Source organism: Mugil cephalus, chromosome 20 (genome assembly GCF_022458985.1).
Source record: "Mugil cephalus isolate CIBA_MC_2020 chromosome 20, CIBA_Mcephalus_1.1, whole genome shotgun sequence".
Taxonomy (NCBI): domain Eukaryota; kingdom Metazoa; phylum Chordata; class Actinopteri; order Mugiliformes; family Mugilidae; genus Mugil; species Mugil cephalus.
The window spans coordinates 4,316,581-4,340,366 of record NC_061789.1 but is presented as its reverse complement, the minus strand read 5'-3'; the positions used below and the strand labels follow the sequence as shown (position 1 = coordinate 4,340,366).

The following is a 23,786-nucleotide window of genomic DNA, read 5'->3' as shown; positions in this document are numbered from 1 at the left end:
GGCAGTATTTGGGGCAGTGTTGGGGGCACGACTGGGGGCAGTGTTGGAGGCAGTATTGGGGGCAGTGTTGAGGGCGGTGTTGGGGGCACCACTGGGGGCAGTGTTGGAGGCAGTACTGGGGGCAGTGTAGGGGGCAGTATTGGGGGCAGTGCTAGGGCAGTGTTGGGGGCAATATTGCAGGCACTGTCGGGGGCAGTATTGGGGGCAGTGTTGGGGACACCACTGGGGGCAGTGTTGGAGGCAGTATTGGGGGCAGTATTGAGGGCAGTATTGAGGGCAGTATTGGGGGCAGTATTGGGGGCGGTATTGGGCGCAGTATTGGGGGCAGTATTTGGGGCAGTGTTGGGGGCACCACTGGGGGCAGTGTTGGAGGCAGTATTGGGGGCAGTGTTGAGGGCGGTGTTGGGGGCACTGTTGGGGGCAGTATTTGGGGCGCCACTGGGGGCAGTGTTGGAGGCAGTATTGGGTGCAGACCAATCAGAGCCATATCTGTTGAACACAAATTTAGACTTAGATAGACTTTAATGATCCACAAAGGAAACTGCTTGGTCACATTAGCTTAGTTGTTACAAAACGTTGAGTTGTTGTACAGCTGGATAGAGTTTGGTATAAAAGAAGTTCTGTGGCGTTCACTATGGATCAGTCTTCTGGAGAATAAGCTCTGTTGCCCCTCCGAGCAGTTTATCCAGTGTCCTCCTGTCCCTCACTGAGACCAACATCTCTAACTCCCTATCAATCACATGTCCAGCATTTCAGTTCAATTTGATCCCATTCATATTTAAGGTGAAGACTGGTAGAGTCTACTCAGGACCTTCTTGTCCACAGCATCCTGTTGTCCCTCTAGTCCAGCCTGTTGTTCATGTGCACTCCCAGGTACTTGTGGTAAACTGTAAACAGATGCCGTATATATCTATCGTGTATTCTGTTCTGTCCAACCGGATCAATTTTCTGCCACTAAAACATTGTAAGTAAGGCTGCAACACTATTCCTCCTCACCCCAATGATGTAGGGTAGGTCTAAATGGAGATCAAATCACTGTAGTGGTCACTGGAGAACATGTGGAGATGCATTTTAATCTGGACACATTTGAATACCAGGTCTGAACAAGGCCCACGACCAAACTCGTTTAAGAAATGTCTTGGCCACAAAGAAATGCATTTGGCGGAGATAATGTAGAGGTGGAGGTCAACAAAAAGCCCCAGCACATATTAAAGAGAGACGCTGCTGCATCACTGACTCACGTTTGACACAATTCAATTTTATGACCAAATGATTTCCTTTGTCGAGTTGTACGTAGATTATGGAAGACGATTATAGGGCCACTGAAAAAAAAATTGTAGTTAGAGCGAATGATTTTTTATTTAGTTCTGACTTTTTTCCCAATTCTGAGATCAAAGTGAGAATTCTGACTTGAAAAGAGTCTGAACTGTGAGATTAAAGTCAGAACCCCAATTCTCCTCCATAGTAGATATACATTACAGATGCACTTTATCCCCATTATTAAAGTTAACATATATATTAAAAAAAACTTGCATAAAACCTTACATATATTCAACAATACTTTATCTAAAGCTATTAGTTGAAAAAAGAACCTGACTGGCTAGGAACTTGTGTTTTGTCTAGCGGTACTGCTTTATGTGAATCACAGTAAATCAACTAGTGATTTATTTCTTCTATCGAGCTGTTTGTCTTTGCATCTTCAAAAGCCCCAAAGTTTTCCGCAGTTTAAGTGATTAAAGGCATATCTGGGAGGATTAGTTACGTTTTGGAAGCAGATTTGTCAGGTTTATGCAATTATTTATTCAAGAGTTAAATTTTATAGGAGGACATCACACACTTGTGATCTGAATTAAACCTCCTGACGTCATGAGCTGCGCCGCAATGGGAGTCATCACTGAGAAAGTCTGAAGAGATGTAATCTACACATTGATTTCCCAGACACGAAGCACAAATATTTGTTCAGGGTAATACCCCCTCGAATCCCCATTCAAAGGCACATTAATCCAGGATTAGAACTTCATGTTATGATTATCATCGGGGTCAGAATGCAGGTCTTGGGGGTGGAAGCCGGATGTTTGGACAGAGACCTTTTTCAGTACGAGAGGCAGAGGGCAGTTGTCAGGGGGCTGTTGCTCTTGGTTTTGGCTGAGGATCTGGCTGTTGTTGGCGAGGACGTCCTGGTTCTCATCGCACACGATCTGACTGCCGGGGCAGTTCATCAGAACTGACACTGCCTCGCCCAGCTGCACTAGCTGCAATAACAGGCCTGGCAGATGAAAGACGACATGTGAAAACAAACAGTGATGACGTAGCTTCAAAATGAACAGACGTAATATATACAAATCCAAACCAACAATCCCTGTAGCGTGGTTAAATACTTCCCTTTTCCTAAGAAAACTGAACGGTCTGCGTCAAATAGCACAACAGAAACTTTCAATGACTCTTTTAGGCTATTTTTGCACTTGTAGTGGAACTGGAGGCTTTCCACGGTCTGAATTTGCATTAAAAAGTATAACATGAATAAAACATGATATTCCCAACCTCTATAGTGAGTCATCCTTCAAACTGAGTTCAAATTTACTTCGGAGAGAGAGAAGAAGGTCAGATTAAGGTGGTAAGTACATGCTGCAACACAGCTGCCTTCAGTGAGTGCATCTGCAAAACTGGACGTAAAAAATCTCCTGATATTAAAACCAGTCAGAAACCAGTCGTTTCCACTGATAGGTGTTTTGCGAATGAGCTGTAACTCTTGTAAAATCTTGCCTTGCAATATCCCACATTTGTCTTATATTCTTGTCACACAAGAAGATAGACTTAAGATGAACTGGCCACATGACCCCCCCCCCCCCCCCACATGACAAGGTTTCTTGTTGCTTGTTGCTACTTTCCACTGTGTTGATTATATACATTACCTCGAATGACCAAAGTGTCAAGAGTATAGATATTTTGATTTAAGACTCGATTCTAGAGCAAAAAATCTAGTATCAGAGGTATCGAAATTGCAGTATCAATCTCCACATCACTAGATTCCACTGCACTTTTTATATCGATACATCAGATAAAACACCTCATGAGAGCGTACAAGTGTTTTAGCTTTACATATGTGAGAGGTTTTTCGAAATGTAGCTGTTTCCATTACCATGTTTTTATTGCGATACGTAGGTTTTGCACATTTCTAGAGGGAACGGAAACGCAGCAAGTGTCATGTGACCAGGAATCAGATTTGGGGTTTTAACACCTGGTACATACACAAACATACAAGATACAATGGGCGCACTTCAAACACAGGGTTTGAAATTAAAGTGGACACCAATTGGGGAAACTGTAGCCTGCTAGTTCGACTTCAATCGTTGCTATAATCACTATAGAAGAGAATTAATGAGCCCCTTGAAACACTGACTAGCTGCTCATCTTCTACAGATAAGACCTGTCCCAGTAGTAAAGTCTGTTTTTTATCGCATTCAAGCTGAAGGTTAACACGGCCACTTAGCAAGTTACAGATTTATGCTCCTGCATCTGATCTCTGGCGCCTGACGAGCACCTCCACAGAAGAGTAACTATATATCGCACACCGCAATTACTGTGATTTGTCCATAATGCGTTTTCTTGTCCGGGCCCCTCAGAAAACTCACCTCCTTCTGCTGCTATCAGGCCAGTGGTTGTAGATACCATCTGCTCCGGCATTTGTGCCGTGATTGTTCAACATTTATTAGCTCCGGCTTCAACGTGAGCCAGTGAGCTCTAGTCTGACAAAGACTCAATGCTCGACACATGCAGTAACTGCTGTTAACTGCTCATACATTAAATTTATTTTTCCATTTGGTTGCAAACAAATTAAATTCCACACAGCTCAGATGAGGTGCTGCTGTTATTCTTAGGGCCATAAATTCATAAAACCCTTTTCCCAAATGATAGAATTTTGCAGGGGGGGCATAATCATTTCCCAACGGAGAGACTCCAGATGAGTTTGTAGCCGGGGAAGTTGGTCTACTTTCAAGGTTATTTTACTCCCATCATACAAAAAGAAACTCAACACAGTGGCCAAGAAACCGCTGACTAACATTTAGCACCGAGATTAGAGAATAATGTCTCAGGGCACACGAGTAGGTTTTGTGTAGACTTTGCATAAGGCATGAATCTAGCTTTAGGTCAAATGAATACATAAACAAATTAATAAACACTACCAAAAGAGGCCCAGACAAGAGGCCCAGGAGACATTAATATTTAATACGTTTTATCCTTTATCCTTTCTTGCTATCCACAAACAACGTAATGAAAGAAAAACACAGGAAATAATTTTTAATACAAGGGAAAGCATATTTTCTATTTCATAAAAATGTCATTTTCTATACAAGGCAGCGCTGGAGAAAAGTAATAATAGCCCCTGTTCCTTCCATTATGTCGCTGTTATCACCGGGGCCAAGCCTACTGATATTAACGACGGCCGATAACCGAACTAAACCAACCTCGCTCTTCTATTCCAAACCTGCTGTGCATCACAAATCACTGCCTAGTTATCACAGAGGAATAACAGCTGTGAATTTGAAGAAGGTAATGATACCTCTGCACCTCGTGTTCGCCTTCTTTCAGGTTAATCTTGGGCAGCGTATTGTCCTCATAACTCAAATCTCCTTTAAGAAAGAAAACCGCTTTCATCTTGGTATAATTCCCTTTCTCCATCTCATCTCGGTATAATTCTCTTTCTCCATCTAGCCTCAGATTTAAGTCTATCTATGGTATTACACACTAAACCAGGCCTCTTGGTGCGAGATCCTGACTCATACATAGAAAAATAATCCATAACAGTCTTTCTATTTAGCTCCAATCTTAACAGCAGTGAGCTCAACCCCTTCAAAGTTTTAGATGAGAAGAAAAGTCAATCTCAATCCAAGCATTAGCCTTAGCCATTGCCTAATAAATCTACATGGGGACAATAGAAATAACACAGCATAATGCAGCAACTCATCTGCAATCAATATTTTTGTCTACATCATTCAGAAAGAAGTGGGGAAAAGACCAAAGAGTCAAAAAGCTTTGAGTAAACAGAACAAAACCATTTGTTTGGGACTAAGGATGAAACTATTAAAATGATTGACTGTGACGTTCTCTTTATTGTGTCCATGATATTCTTTTTAAATCCTACCAACACTCTGAGATCAGTGTTCCTTTTTTGCTGAACAGCTTTCTTTTACTTACGTGTATGGAGGAGCAACTGTGCCATATTTAAAAATACATGAATAAATAACTACAGATTTATGCCATAAATAAATACATTAATACCTAAATATATTTTTATTTATTTTTAATCATGGCAGAGTTGGCTCTCCATACACATGATATCAAGGTACTTTATGCTTCCACTCTTGTATTTGTCAGAAGTAATTTACACCACTTCATGACAGCTGACATAAGACTGATGATTTACCTCTTGGTTTTAAATATTATTTTTCTAATAATTCTCAATGCCATGACTATCGAACTGGCCATGCTAAGAATCTTCATCCTCCATTGCTTAAAACATCCCGTGGTCAGTTTTCTATCAAATACCGTGGAGTTATTATGTGAACATTTAATCGGTTCATCTTTGTCACAATAAGAAACTCAAAAACGCTCTGTTTTTTAAGACTATTAACTTGGAAAAATGGGACCAATCTAGTTTTTCTTCCTTTTTTAAATATATATATATAATGATCAATCACAGTGATGAGTTATGATTCTACTTTTTTACATGAAACTTTGAAACATTTAAGATTTTGAATCATATGTATCTTAACTTTAGTAAATCTTTGGGTCCTTATATGATTTTTTCCCTTTTTCTGTTAATTTATATGTGAAACGAATAAAACAGAAACAGCCTTAGATTAGGGTTAATATATAACACGTATATAAAGAATAATGATGTGATGATTGTGATGATGATATAAGCTTATTGATCGAAGGGGGAAGATTCACATGAATGCATCAGTGAATAAAATCCAATTTCCCCTCTTCAGGACACCGTCCAACACCCGTCCAATAGTTTGTAATATTTGTGCTGTCTGCGGCCTATTTGCATGGGAACTAGAGGTAACTCCATGTGATTTATAAATGACACATCTGACAAAAACACAAATAAATAAAACATTTTCTTCTCACCGACACAAATCCTGATGAGCTGCAGGGAGTCGGCGCTGGCTAAGGTCTGAAGCAGCAGGACGCACAGTCTGTCCCTGACGGCGGAGGGCAGGGACTGGGCGGCCGAAGCCCCAGGTGCCCCCAGCATCTGGAGCCAAACATTTACCACCGAGGTCTTCAACGTTTCATCGGCGCACAGCAACGCTGAGCACAGGTTGTTGAGCAAGGGCACTGGTGGTGAACAGAGGACTTAAAATATTAAAACCAGGCATATAAAATAAAAACAACAAATAAGTAGATTAATTTTTAAGAAGGGCCTACTTTTTGTGTGAGACAAACAACATTGGAGGGAAACACTGCCATGGAGATGAAAGGACTGAAAACTGGCTACTGGGGGAGTAAAAAATGGCAGGGAGTCCAAAGAGGAGATTAAAAAATGAACAGAATTGGAGTCAGACAGAAGCTGGAGACTCACAGGTAAACGGTCTGCCTGCAAAAAAGAAGGAGGAGGGAAAAAAAAAAGATAGAAGACAGAAAATCAGTCATGGAGAAAGTGATGACGGAAAAGAAAATGATACAAGCAGAGGCAGAGGTAGAAAGATACAAGGAGGGGAAGCGATAATAAGACAATCACAAAGAGGAAAAAGGCGACAAAGAAAACAGGGTTTAATATCCTCAAATAATACGCAGATAGTCGTACTGACACAAATCTACTCACACACTGAAAACAATCTAAGAATATATCATTTTAACATAATGAAGCCTGTTTGTCTCTTGACATGATTATATTATATTATATATTCAGGTTTTATATTGTTGAATAAGCGAATAAGTGAAATAACTGGAGACTGTTGATGTAATTTGTAATTAACAAAAGCAAAGTGGCTTCAAAAGACTTATGTGAAACTAATGTTAGCAAGCAGAGTTTTTTTCCTCTACGTAGCGTTAGCTTGCAGAGCTAAGGCAACTTAGCCATTAGCCGTTAGCTAACACCGTTAGCAAGGAGTTTTAGCTGTATTTTGATCAGTGTAACTGTGTATGGTGTTTAGAATCAGAAAGGACTTCAATGCCAAGTGTTCAAGTGAACATACAAGGAAAGTGCTTTGGTGTTTGTTGCATAAGAATAAATCGATTTACTTAAAAAAGTAGATCAAACAAGAGTAGTCTTTCCTGGTACAACATTAATTCTGTAATTAAAGTCAGTTTACTTTTTGCAGATTATGTCAGCTAACTTTTACAAGTTTGTTATGATGCAAAAAGTTGCCTTATTTTTTTTAAATTAGATGGATTATTGTATTTTTATCAGTGCAGTTTTATATGAATTTTCTAAATAATTTGCCTTAAAGAAAACTCCTGAGTCCTCTAACTTTACTAATCTATGGACGTCATATTCCTACAAAGGTTATGTGTCATCAAGTCACTTTGACAGATGTAAATTAATAAATTTGGTGGTAACTAGTAATAACTTGTACGTTTCAACTATGTGCGCATGTAAATAAAATAATAAAAAACATTAAAATCAACGTAGAATGATAATTACAAATATCTCTCTCAAGAAAATGCTGTTACGCACATTAAGGACGGAAAGACGCGCACATAAATCTGGTTCCGGAGTAGCAGGAGATGTAAATACGTATGAAGTAGTGACTCGGAGAATAAACAGTGTTAAAGTGCGAGAGGGAAGACAGACGAGCCGGGCGAGCGTACGGGAGGGAGACAAAGAGATGACAGAGTGGCCAGGCTCAGGCCCAGCTGCTCTGTGAAACAGATCAAACCCCAGCGCGAGGCAGGAGAGGGCTCCCAGACATGTTTGATTAAACCAAAATATATGAGGCGACCGAGATGAGAGCCAGAGAGGAGGAGGAGGAGGAGGAGGAAGAGGAAGAAGAAGCGAGTGAAGATGGGGGAGACAGGATAGGGGGAAGGAAGGGATAAGATGAAAATGCCAGGAACAAGAAATGAGTTGTGAAAGATTAGATGAGAAATAAAAGTGTAGAACCGTCATATTTGTATGACACAAACATAAGAGACACAGAGGGAGGCAAACAGAAACAAAAAAAAGATGCAACCGTTTTCTCTCTGTTTCCGTCGGTGACTGTTTTCTGGCGCTGTGCTTATCTGGGGGTCGTCTTTCTACAGCTTTTCTCTCTCGGTTTGTACTTGTCGCTTAATTTAACTTCTCTCTGTTTTACACTTTGTGTTTCTCTACATCACTGCCTGTGAATAAAAACCCTCCTAGACAAGACAGCTCGCGACCTGAAACTGCACCCGTCTGTCACCCAGAGTGGCCACACTTTAAGCGGCATAACATTATGACCACCGTCCTAATATGAACAGTTGTCAGTCATCAGCAAATGGGCTTAGACCTTCAGGGTGGGTGGATCATCCCACAGATACTTAGGTTCATTGGTGATTCTAAATTGTCCATAGGTGTTAGAGTGACTGTTTGTCTTGTCTGTATGTGTTAGCCCTGACACGGACCGGAGACCTGTCCAGGGTGGACCCTCGCCTCCCGCCCAGTGACAGCTGGGACAGACTCCAGCTCCCTCCCTGACCCTCCAGAGGACGAGCGTGTACAGAAAGTGGATGTGCATGTATGAATTTAGATGGATAGTGGACCCGGTGCCTGCACATCTACCAGCAAATGGCTTTTTTTTTTTTTTTGTGCCAATAAAAACTGGCGACACGGATCCGAAGAAGACATGATATTAAAAAATCGCTCGACTTCATAACGGAGGCAGTGTCGGCTGCAGCAGAGGAAGAAGTGTCTTTGATCTGCTGAATGTCGTAGAAAGACAAAGGCATCACCTGTCTGGAAAAGTACTGGAAACGTATGAAACTAATTCTATTTATCTATAAGTATCAGGCATCGCGTCTAGACATATTTAGTAGAGATGGACTGATGTTGATTTTTAGGGCCGATACCGTTTTTTTTTTACATCAGCATTGTCCAATGGCCGATACGTGTTGTCGATTTTTCTGAGCCGATATTTGGAGCTGATACTGCTCTTTTCCCTCCATTTACATGATAAAAATGACACAATGATGACAAATGTTATAATAAAAGTCTCAATTTAACCAAAAACATAAACATTTATTGTGGTTGATTGACAACCTGCACTATGAGTTTACTATGAGAGAAGAAACGTCAGCTTGCAAACAATAAAATTTAGGACAGTTACTGATGACTGTGATGTGTTCGTGATGAGTGATAAAGTCAATCTTGCCGGGAGAAAAAAATATATGTATCAGCGAACACACCCGCGTATCGGCCAATGCCGATACCAGTAAAAACGCAAATATCAGCCCGATATATCAACCAGCCGATATATCGGTCGATCTCTAATATTTAGACTAAGAGAAAACGTAGCAGTTTATAAGTTATACTTCTTCCCGCTCCTTTTTGAATATGTATTATATATCTGTATGTATTATGCTGTTTTGCTTTATTTTATATATTTTTTGTCTTTAAATTCTAAATAAACTTCAACTTTAATTTGGAGGCCAGGTCAACTCCTTGTGCTGTTTTACATTTTTTTTTTTTCTAATTTTTTGACTTGTACCTAAAGCCTTTTTGTTTATGTGTCTGTGTCAGGCTGCATCCGTCAAGGAGTGTCATTGCTATGGGGTGGAGGGGTGGTCTAGCCTGGTCTGGTCTAGGTGGGTGCTACATGTCTAAGTAACATTCAGGTCCAAAAGTTTCCCAAGAGAACATTGAGTTGTGATAAGACGGTCAAAGATATTTACTCCTCTCGTTAGTGGTCATAATGTTGTGGCAAATGGGTGCATATAACACTATGTGACATTTACTTCTGCCTCAAGTGGTCATTTGTGGAACTGCAGTGTTTGTTTTACTTTCCCTAAAGCTCCAGTCTGCTCTGATTGGGCAAAGGAAGGGATATAAAATGTATGAAAAACGCACAATTAGTACAAAGTGCAGGGTGAGTAATCAGTATTTTAAAATAATTTTGTTGGGCCAAATATTAGGGTTTGAATCTCAGCCCACGAAAAACACTATAAAACCTATCCCTATTATTTCCTTCCCTTATCTTCCTTCTTATCCTTGTCTGCCTTCTTCTTTCCTTATCTCATTAGTGCTTCATCCTCCCTCATCTTGTCTGTATCCACTCTTCAGCTGGGCCTGAGGGAGTAACCAGCAATGAAGGAATGAGGGGGGAGGAAGGGGGGAGGGAAACGTAGAGAGAAAAAATAAAAGACGGATCCAGGCAGGAGGAAGTAAAGGAGGGAGGCAAACCAGAGGGGTTAATCAGTTTGATAGGCATGCAGACAGTGAGTGGAAGAAATCCGTCGGGTGCTCTGGGCTCGTGTTGTCGTTGCCGCCCTGTTGTCGTTAGTCCAAACAGCCCCACAGAGACTTGTTGAGTGACAGGCCACAGACAGGCACACACAGTCAATAGTGGCAGCCCATATCTTACATCAGCACCGCAACAACCCACCGCTACCAGCAGATGCTCGGGGAGGTATATGAGGTGGGGGTTTGTAAAGCTCATGAAAATACATGGGCGGTGGACGAACACACACATACACATAGACACACACACACACACACAAAAAAAAAGCTACGGCTCACATTCGCTTTTGACCGTACAGACAAGCACTCGGGCGTGACACAAACACAGCTTAACACACAAGACGAAGCTGATTAACAAAGCCTGTTAAAGAGCGGACGGTTCAGTGAGTAGACAGGTGGCTGTAGCAGAGATTCAATCACAAATTGCGTGAGGGGGATGCATTGATGTCCCTATACTACAGAACTGATATATATATGTATATATATATATAAGGTATGAGGTATGAACTAAGTATGCATTCAAAAATGAAAGTTAATGGTTTATTTTGATCAATTAACAAAATGCAGTGAATGGACAGAAGAGAAATTTACCCTTTGCCTTCATGACAGCATCAGTTCTTCTACTTTCACACAGTTTTTAAAGGAGCTCCGCTGGTTGGTTGTTCCAAATATCTTGGAGAATTTAACCAAAGATCTTCTGTGGATGTAGGCTTCCTAAAATCCTTCTGTCTCTTCATGTAATCCCAGATTTACTCCATGATGTTGAGATTGGGCCTCTGTGGGGGCCGTGCCATCACTTACAGGACTTTTCCAGGACTATTTTTGGGGTCTTTGTCCTGCTGCAGAATAGATTTGGGGCCAATCATCCTCCACGTTGATGGCATTGATGATGGATAAGTATCTGCCTGTACTTCTCAGCACTGAGGACCATTAATCTTCACCAGATCTCCAGTTCCATTTGCAGAAATGCAGCCCCAAACTTTCCAGGAGCCTCCCCCATGCTTCACTGTTGCCTGCAGACACTCATTATTGTAGCTCTCTCCAGCCCTTCAGTGAACAAGTCAAATTTTGACTTATCAGTCCGGATCACCTGCAGCCATTTTTTTGAACTCCAGTTCCTTTGTTTTGGTGCATAGTTGAGTCTCTTGGCCTTGTTTCCATGTCAGAGAACGGATTTTTGGCCACTTCTGGCCAGACTTCTCCAGACAGTAGATGGGTGAACCTGGGTCCCTGAGCTGATGCCTTCGCTGGAGATCCTCTGATTACGAAGGGAAACAAGCTTGATGTGCTTTTCACCTGCTGCACTAAGGTCGTTTTCACACCAAAACCACTTTAAACAGACCAGAGTTTGTTTCCTCCGACAGTCGGCTTCGTTTGAGCAGGTGTCAAAGTTCAACCTAACTCTGGTTTGGAACAAACTAGTGAAACGTGTCTCGGTTTGCTTGCAAGAGAACTCTGGTGTGGTTCACAGGCAGCGTGAATATTCGCCTCAACACAGGACCAAATACAGGAAGTAAGGCAATACACCAATACTCTGGTGCCATTTCTTTTTCATTCGTTTAACGTTAATTGCAAGAGAGAAATGCTCTTTAAGTGGTCATAGGGAATTAGGGCACTTGGTTCAGCATTTGCTGATAAATAACTAAAAGAAACACAATCCTAACTCTCCATCACCCTCCATGTTTGCTGGAGTTGACTTTCATTCCACCGACTATTTGTTTTTCCGGGTTGGGTCTTCCCCTCCTACATCGTCCAATCAACAAACACCCCTTTCAACCATGTGACGTTGCTCAGAAAGTTTGTTGCGCTTCAGAAACTGCTGTTTGAAAGTAGAACCGAACCAAACGATAAACGGTCCGACCACTGCGCCTGCGATCCTACAAGATCCCTGACTTTGCACAAGCGTATCTATAATGACTGATGCTGGTTTGAAGGGCAGTTACACTAAATACTGATGTGACTTAGATGTTTCTTTTGTTCGTTCACTTTGCATTTTGTAAACTGATGAAACTACACGCTCAAGTATACATGAGGAGTTTCAGGGTAAAAGGTGGGATGAATATGTATTTTCTTATTGTGCACTCTTGTTTATTTTGAGCAGGTGTTTTGTATGGAAGAGGCTACGCAGACAGAATTTTAAGTCCGGTTATCTCAGTGCAGCTGGAGCACAAGTGGAAAAAGTCATAACAGCTGGAGAGATTAAACCGAGAGCATTCAGGGGGGGAAATGGATGTAAAAGATACAGTTTTGTGACCTTCTGTTTCTCAGAGGGAGCAGACGACGGTACAGCCTGAAAGACTTTCAAAAGAGGACATGGCGCCGCTATTAATATGCATTTGGGACACAATTAAAAAAAGGGGTCAACAGAAAAGGTCAAAATTGTCACTGAATAGCAGATATCTCTGAGTTAAGAGATTAAATATTCATTCTTCCCTTCGAGGAGAACTCTAACATTTCTAATATATTCATGCTTCTCAGCTCAATTATTATTTTCCAGTTTCTTTTTAAATGCCATCATGAAGACAGGTAAATAAAAAAATAAAACATGTGGGAGCAAGTGAACTGATACAACAATATCTACAGAGCAATACGTTTTAAAACAACAATAATGAAAGTGTTGCTTGACTTCTTCCCTGTGGTCATTACAGGTCAGTGGTAGTTAAGAGTTCAAGGACGCTTTCACAGTAAATAAAAAAATCCCGTCCGGTCAAGCACTGAGAAATTTAGCCACAATTATATGAACTGTTGACAACACTTTCCAGGAACATTACTGGTGCATCTCTACAGAGTAAATATGGACGGTACGTGCCAGTAAAGATCGTGAAAAACTGCAGCTACTAAACTACTATTTGTCGACATCCGTGCCTGCACGACGGTGAGATGTGATGTGTTGTGATTTGTGTTGAGTCTCACCGTGTTCGGTGACCAGACGATTGGCAACGTGAGGGGCGGCGTTCAGGAGGGACCCCAAGAATCTGAACGTAGCCAGGAACCGCTTCAAACTGAGCTGGTCGCGGAGCTCGACGGGAAACGCAACAGGAATGTTACACACAGACAATTATACAATTCTACACACCAATCACGCGTAACATTATGACCACCTTCCTAATATTGCGTAGGGGGTGAGGAGGGTCTTCTGTGGATCATCCTAAAGATACTTGATCCGTTTGGGGCCTAGTGAATATGGAGGCCAGGTCGAAACCTAGGTGGGTGGTACATGTCAAACTCACATCCACATGAATGGACAAACTTGCACAAATTCATGCTGCTATGTTGCTTAGTTTTATTCTTTATCTTTACTGCTACTATAGACTATACTATAGTTACTGATGGGAAATAATCTGAGTGCATTATTTAATTCCAATGCATTTCCTATTCCATTTACTATCTTAGCAATTATATTATGTTCCAATTTTTTCTAATTTTTTAAAATTTTCTACTGTTATGTTCTTGTATATTTTGAATATTCTTTCAATTTTGATGTTCCTATGATCAGTGTCATTGACTTCTCCTGTCAGTGGTCATAATGTTGTGGCTGATCACATTTTATATATCTAAAATATTTCATACGGTATCTAGTATAGTTTGAAACATATACTCATAAATGTTGCAGATAGATAGATTTTTTTTTGTAACATCTCTTCTTTGGGGCAGTTCCAGCTGCAGAGCTGAGGCAGAAAACACCACTTTCACAATGATTTATGTTTTTCATCTTCCATTTCTGCTGACAAACTCCATTTCAGCGAGGCCATCACACACACACACAGTAGAGTACGTATGTTTAGTGGAACACCCTTTAGGCCTGGGCTGTTTTCTAAGATTTCCATCTGAAAGAAATAACACCTTCACAAACCGTGAGGCCAAACAGAACAACCTTGGGGACCTGACGGAGGAATTTTCTCCTCGTCCTTAAACTGATATTTAAATCCTGTCAAATGAAAAGCGTGAAGAGTGAAACATTCGACAAGATCAATAGCACGTACTACAAAGACTCCTCGCTGAATGAGTCAGAATATGGAGCCAGGTTGTGTTTTAATTATAGATTAGAGTCGGTTTCCCAGAACAAGGACCGCAGGCGTGGAAAGGGTTACTCTGAGGCAGATGTCTCTAATTAATTCAACTCCAATAAATCTTTCCAAACCACAATAAAATGCGATATTCTCAACAGAAGTTTTATACATATACGTACATACATTTTGTGTAAAAACCTCTAATCAGGCTCTATTCTCAGGCCGTAAACGAGGCCCGTCTGCTCCGAACATGTGTTCTACCTTTCTGTCATCACCAGTATACACAGCTTTACTATTTTCCACCTGCAGCACCAGCTGCAGAGTGAGACTTCTTCACTAGCGTCTCCCCCTGAGGTGACACAACAGCGGCGAGAGGGAGACAAGCTCACAGTCTGTTTACTAAACATCCCTGTGAGGATGTGATGTTAGTTACACGAGTGCTGTTAAAAAATTTAACATGTTGGATGTGTTCACGTGTCTGCACGGTTTCTCTCTCTCGTTTGCCAAAATATTAAGAACGATGAACGCATTTTAACCTAACAGTCCTGTGCTAAATCAGGCTGTTCTAATGCCCAATCAGCCACAACATTATGACCACTGAGAGGTGAAGTGAGTAACATTTAAACCATTTTGTGACAATTCGACGTTCTGCTGGGAAAACTTTGAACCTGACATTCATTCATGTGGATGTTACTTAGACATGAAGACCAGACACCACCACCCCATAGCAATGCCACTCCTTGATGGATGCAGCATGACACAAACACACACAAACAGAAGAACAGCACAAGGTGTTGACCTGGCCTCCAAATCCCCTATAAACCAAACTGATCAAGTATCTGTGGGACGGTCCACAGAGGCTCCTCCCCTCAACCCACCCTCAAAAAGGCCCATGTCCAGTCTCTGATGAGTCGCAACTACTCTGGAGGCACAAGGGAGGCACAATATCAGGACGGTGGTCATAATGTTACGCCTGATCGTGTATGAAAAAGGTGCTGATTCAACTGCATGATCATTTCGGGGTCAAATTCAACAGTGCTACATGTTTACGTCTGTGTGCTTTGTGTGGCTGCCTTACCTGTTTGTTCACCTCATCAAACACAAAGTGGAATGACAGCTCACTCTGGAGCTCGAGCAGCAGCTGGACGAGCACTAAAAAGAGCAAAAAAAGAAACGCATTCAACAATCACAGCTGAGAATAGTGTCACGCTTCTGCAGAAGGAACAGAAATAAAATGCACAGTTTACTGTTTAATCGCATTCCTCGTCTCGTTTTACGTTCGTCTTTAATCATCTTGTGATTTAACCGTCCATATTGTTTTTAACATCTGGTGCTATTGCTGGTATTCGTCTTAGCTGAAACCGAAGGCGTCATTAAATCGTCTGCTTTTTAAATCGTTTCCTTTCTCCTGCTTTGTTTCTCCTCACACACACACACACATATGATAACTGCATTATTTATAGGCCTCAAATGAGTTTCAAAATGTGATCTTCACTCAGCGTCTGCTCACAGAGAGCAAAAAAGAAGACTCAAAGTCTAAGCACTAGACTAACTATTGGGGCAAAGTGCTCCCTTAAGCATTTTAAGTCCGCCACCGTGAAATCATTTTGTCATCTGCACGCACCAAAACATTTCCCATCCAAATCTGTCTGAGTGCTAAAAACGGCGGGATTGATGCGAGGAGACAGAGACATCTGCATATAATATTTGGCTGAATCATATATTAAGCACCAGGCGAAATTCAATTCAGTTCAGTTCAGCGATGCAAAATGCAACAATGAAAGATTATCTACAAATGAATGTAAAAATGAGGCCTCAAGTGAAAGACTGGCGTCTGTGTTGGTGTGTGAACACAAACAAACCCATCTTCCAAAGCACAAAGCGGAGACGTCTCTTCACCTTGCTCAACCTTTTCCAGAGTGACTGGGTTCTCCGTGGTTTGAAGCATCCCTGGGGACAGAAAAGCGACGACAGGCTGGATTTAAAGAGCGAGTGAACCTGTCTCATGAGGCGTAATATAAATTTAGAATATGAATATCGGTGTAAATGTAAGAGGGATGAATTGGGATAAGGACTAAATAAAGAACACGCGTTAACGGAGACGCTGGTTCATGAACAGGATCATATCTCACCCAATTCTATTCCCTGTTCTTACCTATAAAGTTCTTAGTTTTCATCCACCATCCCACTCTTTTCTTTTCCTTTCTCTTCCCTCTTCCATTGCAAGTACGATCAAGACAAGAAGCCAAATCACATCCACACAGCCACATCCAAATCCCCCTCACCTCCACCCCTCCGATCCTGTCCTCAGATAACCACCTTCCTCCCATCCTCTCACCCACTCTCATACCGCCGTCAATATCTCGTGGGTCCTCCCTTTTCTCTGCTTCCTCTTCCACCTTTCGAGCTCCGGACGAGGATCTGAAGCTTCCTGACATGCACCCCGTCCCTAAATCTCAATCCCTGGGTTCCTCTACCATCGTCCATCTACACACTTTGCGCCTACATGTCGTCTTTTCAATCCCTTTTCATCCCATCTTCCCAATCCTTTCAATCCTTTTCATCCTCATCCCCGTCAGCTTTTTCATCTCTTTTCATCACCCCACCCCTTCGACCCTTTTCCATCCAATCCTCTTGACCCATTTCATGCCTTTTCATCCCATCCCTTCAACCCCTTTTCATCCCATCATTGTGACCCCTTTCATCCCTTTTCATCCCATCCCCTTGACCCTTTTCATTCCTTTTCATCCCATCCCTTCAACCCCTTTTCATCCCGTCATCGTGACACCTTTCATCCCTTTTCATCCCATCCCCTTGACCCCTTTGATCCTTTCATCCCATCCCTTCGACCTTTTCCATCTCATCCCTTTTCCTCCCAACCCCTCAGCCCCTTTTCATCCCACATCTTTTACATCATTTAACGTGTGAACTTTTTTTAGTGAAAGTATCTTGTCTTGTCAGAGCTTTTACTCTCTTACCATTTTCACCACACATTTTATTGTGCTAATTTGATTAGAGCTAAAATGGTTTAGGCCTGATTCTTTATGCTAATATTCATCCAGCGAGGGGGAAGCAACCTCGTGTGATGGTGTGGTATCATAAAAACACACTGGGGTATAATTATTACAGCAGTGGAAGAAAAGAACGACTTTATACTCTAACTCATCAAAGATATTTACCAGTCATTATTCTCCTCACATCTTCAACAGAAGTAATTCAGTGGTGGGTAGGATAATGTACAGGCAGTAAAATATTCACTATGACACAAGGCTTATACAGCTACTCTCCCTATGCATATTAATGCACAACCCCACAGGCTTACTGGCTGCGCTGTGGTTGTCATAACATTGAGGACTTTCCTGTCGTCCAAGATGAGAGTTTGACTGCTGTACTCATGAATTCCCCGCTCAAAGATTCCCATGAATCATTGCACTTTGGCATCTAAAGCATTGTGATTTTAACATAAAGAATTAATAACCCTGCTATCAGTGGAGTACAGAACTGCAGAGTGGAAAAGGGAAAAACACAAATGATGACAGCTTATCTTAGCCTGCTGTAATCAGACGCAATTCTTACCCGGATATGAGTCTGAAAACACTTTGCCATTGGGATTTTATTATGAGGCGTGATTCAACCAATTCAGAGAATAAAAAATACTTGCCATGGGACAGTCTTACAACTAATCCATTTGTTGCAAATTGTTACTCATCTGTCCATTACCACTAAACACCGCTCAAAAACAATTTGTGCGGGAGTATAATCATTTTCCATCAGAGAAATTCCAGACCAGCCTCCCGACCCACTGTTTTTTGTGGCTGAAAGTTGGTTCGTTTACTTTACCCAAAAAAGGACGTACGCACAGGAAGACACTAATACCAATTGCTGCATTTTCGTTACAGTTTTTGGCAAAATAAAAGCGATATTTGTGAATTTTCGACAAAGTACAATTACACTTTGTACGCGTTTCCACTGACAGGTGTTTTGCAAATGAACTGTGACTCTCATAAAGTCTCGTCTCGAGATATCCCATAATTCTCATCACGTGAGACCATTGACCGTATATACTGTGGACAAATCCATCGTGATGTCACCCAATGGATTCTGAGCCTCATAAATGATGCCTGAAGTGGGCATCATTTATGAAAAATTGGACCAACATTGAGATATTGGTCAATGGGAACAACACTGAGTTCCCCAAACCTTTGCTTCAAGGAAACATCGTGCACAGCTTTGGTTTCCACCCCGTCAAAACGAAAGAGGAGACCACAGAGACGTGGTCTAGTCTTTCGTATTGACGGTTTGAAACCAAAGCTGCAACAAACCCAAACTATACAGTTACCCTCAAAAGTCGTACAAGGCCAAAAAAATAAAAAAATGGATTCTTCTTCGCACATTTTTTAAATACCATCTGCATTGCATGTGAGTACACACGTTTATTTATCTCGTAGCTACATAATGAGCTTGTTTCGCCCTGAAACATTTGGGGTAGACACATAAAAGAGAGGTTACCAAGGCAACCAGAGCCTGTAAGTCCACTAGCGACCAGCTGTCACTAGAGAAAGAGAGGGACAACTTATATGTGGCAAGTGTTCAATGACAACACATAAGAAAACACTGATAAATTCCCTCATAAAGCATCATAGATGATGTGTGGACAAACAACACCAAAAATCACTCTACGAGGGTAGAATAATTCAGCGATAAAATGATAAAAATTTTATACCCACTACTAAAAGAAATACCCAGGTTCCTGGTTAGTCCATCAACAAATCAACATACAATTACAATGTTTAGGGTTATAATAGATTATTATTTATGTGGATATATTTTTTTTACTTTGTTATTTTGCCATTCTGGTAATACAATATGATCACTTGTCTCCACTGTTCCGTGTGATGTACGGAACAGCTGTAATGTGACTGCAGCACAAACAAAACAACGGCCCCGACACCGTGGAGATTAGTTCCAAGGAGTGAGAATGTTACACAGACACAACCAAAGCAAGCGAGATGATGATACGTGCCGAGCATGTTTTGCTGAATTTCTCTCTACCCTGTCCCTGCCCTCCCTTTCTGGAGCGGGTGGCTGAGCGCAGATGTTCCCACTTGTTCATCAAGGTTGGAAGTACAAACACAATCATGATATGTATGTGTGTGTGTGTGTGTGTGTGTTTAGAGGGATTGTTTTTATATTCCCATCTCCCTGACTCTTCACTGGATTTATTTATTGTTTCTTTCCTCATCCTCAAGACTTAGTCATTTGAAGCAAAGCGATTATAAAATTAAAATTAGAGTACGTTATGATGCAGCACGTCTGACCCAGACTTCTGCCATTTATTATTCTTCTTACCATATTTGACATGTAGATTTCGTTATATATGCAAGGGTTGTAAATCAGTCAAATATTTAATCATGATTAATGTCACTCTTTTTAATACTCGTATTTACATGGGAGTGGATAAATATGCTTGCTTTATGCAAAATTATGTTATGTTATATATTGTGGGACAAATACTGCCCACAATATTCTCCAGAATAATCTCAAAGCTACTGAATACTCAGAGGAAATGTTTTCACTGCAAACTTCTGCCTTTGCTGAGGGGAAGGAGGGCTGTGTGCATCAGCTGTGCGATTGGCCAGAGAGTGGAATTCGAGATTCGATGTGCTCCCATGGTAAATCAGTTCACATCGACTGTAAATGCAAATAACTCTGGTCTTGTCGGGAGAACCATCTGGTGTTCAAATTCAAAATACCCCTTTTTTTTTTATCCATTTCAGCTCGAGACGGCTCGTCTCTGCTCACCATCCACATCCTTAAAAGCTGCACAGCCACAGATCAAGCGGAAGGTCAAATCACGGAAACAGTCTGCGTTAACTGCGCTTCAAAATACTTGTTTAGTAGTTTTTCTAATGGTTCTTTGATGGATTATTATCATGTTAGCTTTGACAACCCTATTCATTACTATAATTACTTTATTTAACTTGATGGCAGAACTTGTATACAAACATGCGTGGGAAGCAAATCACATTTTTAAGCTCTTCGCACAAGAACATAAATCTATAAATATTTCGACAGAATCATCATGACATTTTTAAAGTTATTCCAGCCAATATTGAACTGAAGCTTTAAAAATCCCATCACAAATTAAATCACAGCTGCAATATTAGAACAGATCATTCAACTTTTCAAAGGAGGCTTTGTACACTGCTCACTGTTCATGCTTCTTATTTTGGAATTAATACATTTACAATGCCTACAAGATTTTTACCTCATAACAAAACCATTTTCACCTCCTCTCCTTGCTTAACTTCCATTCAGTCTCTTGAGCTAATGTGTTACTAACTCTCACCCAGTAGTGAAACTGTGAAATGCAGAGAGACGCGATGGTCCTGTTGGAGCAGCTCTCTCAAAGCCCCCGGAGAACTCTTCAGCATCCCGCTGACACCAGACAAGGCATGAGACTTCCTCGCCGACTGCATTACACAGACACAAATAGTGTGGGAGACAGACACAGGGGGGGTAAATAAAGTCTGCGCATGAAGGGGAATGAGTAACATCATTACATTCGGTGGCCTATAATAAAAACAACTAATGCAAAAAAGCTGTAAGCTGACAAACAGCTTCACATAACATTAAGATAAAACTATTTATATATACTCCTCACCGCAACATCCTCGCTCTCAATCATTTCAATGACACAAGCCACACAGAGCAGCCCACGGCCCCCCTCCACAGCCCCCAGGCGGCCGCTCCATTTAGGGTCATGTCTGAAGTGGATTTTGTCATAAACAACATCTGCACTTGTCATTATGACTGTGTCACCTGTTAAAATAAACACAAGGTCAAAAGCTTATTTTTGGAAGCTGAGAAGACGAGTTAAAAAAATAAAATAAAAATAAATACCATGTTATATCCTAAAAGCGTTTTAAAAAACAACTGGACTTGTCGAGTTTTGAGGAGACGACTCGTCCAAATAGCTTCTTCAGTTCTAAGGGAAGTTTGAGGTTAAAATTATTGCCAATTAAATTAATGTCAAGCAAGTTTCTGATGGGTTACACCCACAGAGTTCGCTATTTAAAACTCGAACTTCCCACCAGTCCCTTAGGACTGAAGCAGCTACTCGAATGAAACGTTCTCAAACCTCTACAAGTCCAGATGCTTTTTTAAATGCTTCTTAATGTATATGTCCTTTTTCAGTGTCTGTTGGTGGAAGGGGATAGTAGTTGTATTTGTATTGTTATGAAGTAGTTGTTGTATGTATAGTGTTTGTCAAATAAAATAAAATAAATAATAAAATACATTTCAGCAATTTTTTAGAATAAAAAACAGAAAAAGCACAAATATGCAACAATGGTCAGGATAACATGCTGTTTCAAAACTAACAGAAAAAAAACACAACAAATTACCAAAAACAAAGTAAAAGGACTTGAGGTTAAATAAAGTTCAGGGAATATTATATTTTTCATACAAACATCTTGTTTTGTTGCCCTTGGGGGCATAAACTTAATTCAATACTTAATTCAATAGGTTGGTTACGTACAAACCAAATAGTACGCGCTGAAAATGTATTTAAAAAAAACATTAAGGTATATCCAAAAAGTATGAATGTAAAAAAAATCCCCAAAATAAGTGAAATATTGTTCTATAACACCCCAAAAAGAGCAAAGTGTGTCAATATTTATCTTGTGTTATTTGCGTCTAGCTAATTAGGTCAAAACGAGCTAACGGAGATTAGCCGTTAGCTTCTTAAAAAGCAGCGTTAAAAATACGGACACAAACACTAAACACTAACAGGTAAAATATCTTTATTCAGTTCACTTAGCTAAGTGTAATCTTATCCAGCTATATTATTATTATTACAATGAGTTACATCTGAACATTGTTAGCATTTATGCTAGTCGTTACCCTACCTGTCAGTTTGTCGTGATACGCGCATGCGCCGCTCAACCACAGTAAAGTGGCGCGAATGTCAAAACTCAAAACTTTATTTAACACTATTAAACAATACAAAGCAGGTCACAGAGTAAATATGAGAATGATATAAGAATAGTTTCTGTTCTGACTTTCTATTTCCTCATGCAAAAAGAATGTGTGAGAAATAATTACATAAATACTCCACGCTAGGCTATTCATAACAAATCATAACAAATAAAGCAACAAATTCGTGCTCAGGTTTTTTTTTTCTGGTCAATCTTTTTATGTGGTGCATTTGTCTCACGGTGTTTCGTAAGAAGAAGAGGTGAAATTAACTTTCAAAGAAACAAAAGGCAAAATTATGTTTTCGGAAACTCATTTTTTATAGTAGCAAATAATATCCTGAGGCGCAAAAGACAAAAGTGCACTACTGGAACTGAAAATAGACTTTAAATGATGCCAGAATTTCTATATAGAAAAATGACTCATCAGTATTACCATAAAAAAAAAATAATAATAATTAAAAAAAAGTGTTTATGCTATAAATCCAGGACCAGCGCCAGTTTATAGATTTAGACCTAGATAGACTTTGATGATTCATAAGGGAAATTTCTTGGTCACAGTAGCACATAAAAGAAGCACACTTAAGAGCCACAAGTAACAGGAAAGATAACACTACATTAAAATAAATTGAGTTAGCATATTAACTAATGTTCAAAAGAAATAGAGACGGAAGAATAGCATATACATATTGATGATAGCCAGATGCAATAGTGTCAATTAGCATGGAAAACATGGAGCTAACTGTCACATAAAGGTGGATAAAGTTCTTGTGGATATACTTATCACATTATTATAACACTTTTGCATCAATTACATAAACCACCTCCATAGTTTTTGTTGATCTACAGTGGAGTTACACAACACGTGCTATCAATAGTCTAAAAGTGTCAAAGACTCAAGTGCGGGTTGACATGTTTAGCTCATGCAAACTAACATTTTTACATAATTATCTTCAATAACATGTATCAGCATCCACTTCCCCCCTGAGGAACGTCACGGCTGGATAATGACCTTGCACGTACGCTCTGTAAGGTTGAAGTGCACGAGTTAGCTTGTATCACTTTGCAAACGGAGGCCGCAAATTTACTTATCGCCATGACAACGCGAGCCTCTCTCGGCAACTGAGCCGCTACGCCTTGATAGGTGTGCGGGGGCGAGTGTCAGCCACCACGTCAATTTATCATCTCTCCCCGCTTCCCTCTGAACAGAGTTCACGGCACATCAAAGCAGTTCAGCTCATAAAGTGCAGCCAGCTGAGCTCTTCCTCGCCGCGAGTGTGTGCGACGATCTAAATGAGTGCGCGCGAGTGTGTGTGTGTGTGTGCAATCTGCGCCGACAAAATGCACTGAAGCTAAGATACAGGAGGCGAAGTG

The 23,786-nt window shown here is 40.7% G+C and overlaps 1 protein-coding gene across 3 annotated transcripts in view; it reads right to left on the bottom strand.

The window, feature by feature from the left end:
* LOC124998294 (meiosis inhibitor protein 1) overlaps window positions 1-21,256 on the bottom strand; it is a 73,136-nt gene extending 51,880 nt beyond the window's left edge. For 2 of the 3 annotated variants that reach the window (XM_047572568.1, XM_047572570.1), the window contains exons 1-7: window positions 21,101-21,256; window positions 20,786-20,909; window positions 16,336-16,386; window positions 15,515-15,588; window positions 13,340-13,445; window positions 6,136-6,345; window positions 2,088-2,266 (exon numbers count right to left, since the gene is read on the bottom strand). In XM_047572568.1, the coding sequence (XP_047428524.1) occupies window positions 2,088-2,266; window positions 6,136-6,345; window positions 13,340-13,445; window positions 15,515-15,588; window positions 16,336-16,386; window positions 20,786-20,909; window positions 21,101-21,244 (888 nt within the window). In that variant the 5' untranslated portion in view covers window positions 21,245-21,256. The remainder of the gene's footprint in view (window positions 1-2,087; window positions 2,267-6,135; window positions 6,346-13,339; window positions 13,446-15,514; window positions 15,589-16,335; window positions 16,387-20,785; window positions 20,910-21,100) is intronic. The other variant, XM_047572569.1, reaches the window with a different exon arrangement.
* Between the last annotated feature and the right edge of the window lie 2,530 nt (window positions 21,257-23,786).